This window comes from Malus sylvestris, chromosome 15, assembly GCF_916048215.2.
Source record: "Malus sylvestris chromosome 15, drMalSylv7.2, whole genome shotgun sequence".
Lineage (NCBI taxonomy): Eukaryota > Viridiplantae > Streptophyta > Magnoliopsida > Rosales > Rosaceae > Malus > Malus sylvestris.
The window spans coordinates 29,781,904-29,788,043 of record NC_062274.1 but is presented as its reverse complement, the minus strand read 5'-3'; the positions used below and the strand labels follow the sequence as shown (position 1 = coordinate 29,788,043).

At 39.3% G+C, this 6,140-nt stretch overlaps 1 protein-coding gene across 1 annotated transcript; it reads right to left on the bottom strand.

The window, feature by feature from the left end:
- Nucleotides 1-218: 218 nt before the first annotated feature.
- Nucleotides 219-3,556, bottom strand: LOC126603648 (ABC transporter G family member STR2-like). Its single transcript, XM_050270568.1, has 3 exons — nucleotides 3,074-3,556; nucleotides 1,529-2,265; nucleotides 219-1,225 (listed from the first exon to the last, which is right to left on the bottom strand). The coding sequence occupies exons 1-3, from the start codon at nucleotides 3,554-3,556 to the stop codon at nucleotides 226-228; spliced, it is 2,220 nt and encodes a 739-aa protein (XP_050126525.1). The 3' UTR covers nucleotides 219-225.
- Between the last annotated feature and the right edge of the window lie 2,584 nt (nucleotides 3,557-6,140).

The following is a 6,140-nucleotide window of genomic DNA, read 5'->3' as shown; positions in this document are numbered from 1 at the left end:
GTAATTTATAATTGTTAATAAATATGCTATGCGCCGAACCATTCTTCTGCAATTGACCCAAAAAAAAAAAAAAAAAATATCTCTCGCAGCTCTGAACATAATTTCAAAGATTAACCAAAAGAAGCTAGCAATAGAAATTAACAGTTCAATTTCACAAACCATAACTTTGAAAAGCAAATTGATCAACATGATGATCACACTCTCTTGTCCCTCTGCGATTTTCATCTACGTCCTCTGGTTCTTGGACGTGAAACGAATGACTAAGTAAAACAAAACCCTGTATAAAACAGTCATGCCCAACATTATGTACACCTTCTCCCACTTCTTCACTTCAGAGAGAGTGTGTTCTCCGCCGTAATCTATGCGAAGACCTTCTAAGATGTTGAAACCGGTTATGTTGGTCCCGTCAGGGTTTTTTCCGAAAGTATCGCTAGTTTGGTACTGATTCATTATAAGTCCTTCATATGGATATGTCATGGTGGAGACTTTGTTCATCCAGGACCAATAGCCAGGGATGTCGTGGCTATTCAAGAAGTAGCCACAGAACAAGAAGAACAAGGCAGTGAAGGCAATGACTGCTGCATATCCCAAGATGTAATTGGGCACAACTGAGCTCACAAACACCACAAATGAATTGGTTGAGAGGAGAGAAACATAGAGAACCACCAAGAAGTATATGAAGGGCCCTCTAAGCCCCAAGGCAAACCAAACAATGCCAGCGTAAACAGATGCTTGCAATGCAAGAAAGGGGAGGTATGTTACTAGGCCAGCAATTGTGTATGAAGAGGCTCTGTAGGCATTGTGGGCAGTCTCGCGGATGAAGATGAAGCGCTCCTGGATGAAGGCTGGGACAGCATCATTTGATGAGAAGAAGAAGAGGCAGACAGTGAAGATGAAGAAACTGAGGCGGTTGGTGATGCCTTGAGTGGTTTCTGGTGGCTTTAGGAACATGGTGGCCATTAAGAAGCCCATGAATGTGAGGACTACTAGTCTTGAGAGGAAAAGCTCGGGTGTGCGCCTGATGTTGATGAAGTTACGCCTCATGAGAATCCAAGTCTCAGGGAAGAATGAGTTGGCAAATTTGGGGCCAAGGTGGTGGTATGAATTGGTGTTAGGACCAATATCCGGGGTCAGATAGTCATTTTCATTCACTGTGTAGTCACTGCTATGGGGCGTTGGTGTGCTTGGAAGAATCTCACTTGAATAGTTGTAGCCTGGGGATGCACTGCAAAAATGTATAATGTGATTTTGTTTAGGCTTTGAGAAATCGAATTTTCAATTGTGCATAAAAAAACAGAGCAAGATCGCGATCAATTAGTAACAAATGTGATTATTTCTTAGTGACGAATGATTAATCACATTATATGAAATATACTCGATCCTCAAAAGCTTAAACAGCAGATAGTGCATAGAGCCCTGATATCATGTTAGACAACTATTTGAGCTTAGTTTTTAGTAAATAACCGACATAAATTAATCCAACAAATTTAGCATCAAATTTGAATAATGACATTTTCAGATGACTTACCTCATGGGGCTTTGCATCTTTTGGCCTTCTCGTTGCCGTGAAGGGGTAAACATCTGCAGTTTTTGCATGACCCCACTATGGCTGGGAGTCCATGACCTTGAATTACTATTGTTGTAAGGGCTTCTCACACTGTGATCAAAATCATTGACTGAATGTATACTAGTTTGTAAGTGCAGGCGTTTTCCAGACTTTCCCTTGTCCTCCAGGCCTTCACCTCCACGTCCGCCATGGCGCAGTGGTGTTGGCATAACTGTCGAAGGTGAGGCATCCACATCAACTAACAGCGGGGGTCTCATTCCAGTACGTGCAAATTCGGCTAGTGCCTCGACCCCGAGTTCAGACTGATCATATTGCTGAATCACATCAATGAGGTACTCAATAGGGCTCTCTTCCTTGTGAACTTTGCGCCCCATTCGACCAAGATGGAGAGCCACATCTTTTGGTGATCCTTGGTACATGAGCTGCCCTCGAGCTAGAATGATCAGATGGTCGAGAAGCAATTGAATTCTGGACGAGGGTTGGTGAACGGTGAGAATTACAGTGCTTCCAGAGCGTGCAATGTGGTGCACCTTTTCGATGACACTGTGAGCACTGGTGGAGTCTAGACCAGAAGTGGGTTCATCAAGGAAGAGGAGTGATGGTCCATGAATGATGTCCACTCCAATTGAAACTCTCCGACGCTCACCACCAGACACTCCTCGGGTTCCCTCATCACCTATGAACGTGTTTCTGGCAGACTGCAAAAAGATTGAAAGGAAAATACCATATGTAAGTCTGAACTAGGGTTTTGTGCCATCAATAAATCAACAAAGAAATGGAATCCAAGTTAATTATTAGTTAATTTGGAAGATGAAAGTAGTCATTTCAACGTAAAGAAATATTTTCAAATACATAAGCTCACCAATAATATGGAATAGTAGGTTAGCTTTCTCATGTTGAATTCAATCATTTGATCGGTTTTATTCTTAACTGAGTATGCAATCCAAATTTATCTCTGGTAACATAAAAACAGTACTCTGTAACAACATGCATGCATATATACCAGGAAATATGTTTTTGGCCTTTTAGCAAATATGGTATCCGAAATTAGCATAACTCTTTATTTTAATCCCTGACAATTAAATTGATAGAAGTGGTCCCTGAGTGTGTCCATCATGAATCATTTTGGTCATTTCGTGAAAATCTGTCAGTATTCTCATTAGGTGAAGAAATTGTTTTGATAAAATTACCTTCAAAAGGTGGTCATGTTGTCGCCCACAGGATCATTTAATGAGGATATTGACATATTTTTCATAGGATGACCAAAATGATTTACGGTGAACATACTTGGGGACCACGTCTATCAATTTGTATTATCAGGAACCAAGGCGTTACGCTAATCTCAAGGACCATTAGCATGCCTGTTATCCGTCAATCTATTCTATGGATCAACTGAAAATCTCATTTAAATATATGATCCGGATTGACATATCATGGTGGATACCTAAAAGTATACCATTCTATACTCATATAGAACCGATTTATGGATTGAATAAAATTACTCACAGTTAATCCAAGCTGTTGAATCAGCTTTTCGACTCGCTGCTTCTTATCAGCACTTGAAACCGGTCCCAACCTGAAATCAGCAGCAAACATCAAGGTCTCATAAACTGTAAGAGTTGGAAAAAGCCTATCATCCTGCATAATATAGGCTGAAGTCCTTTTAATCAAGCTGAGACTCATTTCCTTGCCATCCAAGGACACTCTTCCCTTAAGACTCCCACTTGCTATCCTCCCTGCCAGTCCATCCAAGAACGTAGACTTCCCGGCACCACTAGGACCCATCACGGCTGTGATAGACCCTTTTGGTGCAAACCCCGTGATCTTGTGCAACAAGTCCACTTCTTGCGTCATCCATTTTCCCTCCTCATCTTTGGTTTTCTTTGTCACCGTGTACGTTAGGGTGGAAAACTCAAGCCCCCCTGTGAAGCTCGACGGCTTCCCAATGTCTATCACTGTGTCACGCCGGCGACTAGTACTACGAGCCATGTATCAGAACAAATCAAAGTAACAAGTGGTATGGTATTTTATGTGGCATATAGAGGGAGGAACTTCAATTTTTTTTAGTTTCGGTTAGGAATCTCTCAGGATTAGGGTGAAAGTACAGATGGGGAATTAAAAAGAACAAGATCGTGAGCCCAATAAGGGCTCCTTACAGCTGGTGTATAGCATATTAAGGAGTGAGTCCCAAAGCTAGGAGGCTGTCCTCTTTGATAAATTCGTTTCTCACTCCGTTTCAATCGAAAAAGATCGGAAAAAATAGTTCCTTGCTTTTCATCGTTTGGTTTTGGCAGTTGTATTTGTAATCGAGTGCTGGAATTGCCCAGGAGTTTAACTCACTGACGCAGATAAATCCATTTTTTGCCAAGCATGCAATATTATTACACCAATCAATCGAGATTCCCCCAGTTCATGAAAAGTTGCTCAAATGGAAGCTCATTGGTGCCTATGGAATTGGAATTTATATGAGCTGAATTTGTCTCAACTTTTTAGTAATGCTAGAGATACTAATTTCCGTGATAACTAATTTTTGTGATAACTAATTTCCTTAATTATCCCAAGTCTACCACTTCTCGGCATCTCACCTTTCTTCACATTTTTGCCGCTTTGTACTTCAAACCTACTTACACACACACACACACACACACACACACACACACACACATATGCATATATATAAATATTAATTACAGGACCCACTCTACATTGAACTTCAACGATCTGAACTATCTATTTTCAGGTTGCACCGTAGATCATCCTTGCAAAATATTAGCCAAATCGAAAATATTTGAGACATCTAATTAAGTTCAAATAAATTGACGAATACTTTGTTCTTTAAGAAACATTAGAATTTCAACTTGATAATTAAATAGGCAAATGACTTTAGATTGAAGTGATTTTTGCAAGGATGATCTATGAATCGAGACTTACAAGACAGACGGTTCGGATCATTGAAATTTGTCATGAAGTGGGCCCTATAGCTAGTCCCCATTTTTACCCAAAAATGAGATCCTTTGGATAAAGGGCATGTATATACAAGGGATCTCCAGTTTTCAATGATTCGAGCCGTCTATTTTGTAAGTCTTGATTCATGGACATTCTTGCAAAAGTTCAATTCTATCCGAAACCATTTGCTTATTTGATTATCACGATGAATTTTTAATGTTCCTTAGAGAACAAAGTGTTCGTCAAGTTTTTTGAACTCAATTAAATGCCTCAAATATTTCTAATTTGGCTAATATTTTGCAAGGATGTTCTAGAGGTGCAACTTGAAAAATAGATGATTCGAATTGTTAAAGTTCGATGTGGTGTTGGCCCCACAATTAATCCCCATTTCTATAAAAATGGAGATCCTTTCCCTTAAAGGCTTCATATATATATATATATATATATATATATATATATATATATATATATATATATATATATATATTGTCCTAGTGGTAGTACCAATGAGTTGATCACATAGAAAATTGTCATATATTCAAATGTATATCTCCTCTCACGAGCTTTAGTATTATCTACTATCGTTTCAACTGAGAAAATGATTTATTAAATTTTACCATCGTTTCCATCCACGTAAAAAGTCACATGCCTGTCAAGTTTGTTGGAATCAAATTTCCACACCAACGTGGATGAAAGAGAGTGCGAGAGCGGCCACCTACAGGAAAGAGCAAACAACCGTGAATTACCTGAGGTACTAGAGTGATACTGGTTAAAGGGTCTCCGATGATCAAGTTAGTATAAAGATCTTAGAACTCAAGCGATTGGCAAGAGAGCAAAATATGTGTTACCATTGATGAATCTTAGGGGGAGTATTATATTATAGAAAGAGTCCTTTTAGGATATTGAATTTGTATTAAATCGGGAGAATTCTAGAGGATATCTAGCAACCTTAATGACACGCCTCGATCCCGATATTCCTCGAATACCAGGATAGGCATGTGTTGGCTGACACCCGAGGGTGACGAAAGCCAGTTATTGAATGCAAATGCTGAGAATAGGGAATAGATAAGACTTAGAAATATAAAAGAATAATGAATATGCATTTAAGGAACTGAAGGAAAAATTTTGTCCTAGCTAAGAACATGTGAGAATATTTGAACACATATGCAAACTATTAACACATTAAAGTAGGCATGCATTCAAAAACAATTCTAAAACCCATGACTTTCAAAGCCTAGTGAATGGTGAACCACAAGACTCTTTAACAACATTAAAGAGAAAGACGGTTTTAGAGATTCATTACACTTGAAGCTCATCCTTGTTTACACAAGGGATTCACCCAAGTGGAGGGCCTTCAAGTCACCTCCTAGCTCCTTGGATCTTCCTTGTGATTTTCTTCCTTTTGATGCTCCTTTGCTCCTTGAGGATGTGAGGAAAGGATCTCCAAAAACACCAAAGATTTGGTGTCTCTAAGTCTCCACACCAAGGATAAGGTGTGAAGATGAAATGGATGACTTAGAGAAGAAAAGATTGCTAGCTATATCTTCCCTATGTGGCCGGCCTCCTTGTAGAGAAAAAGAGAGAAAATGTTTCTCTTCTTTGTCTCAAGAAAACCCTAATGAGAAAT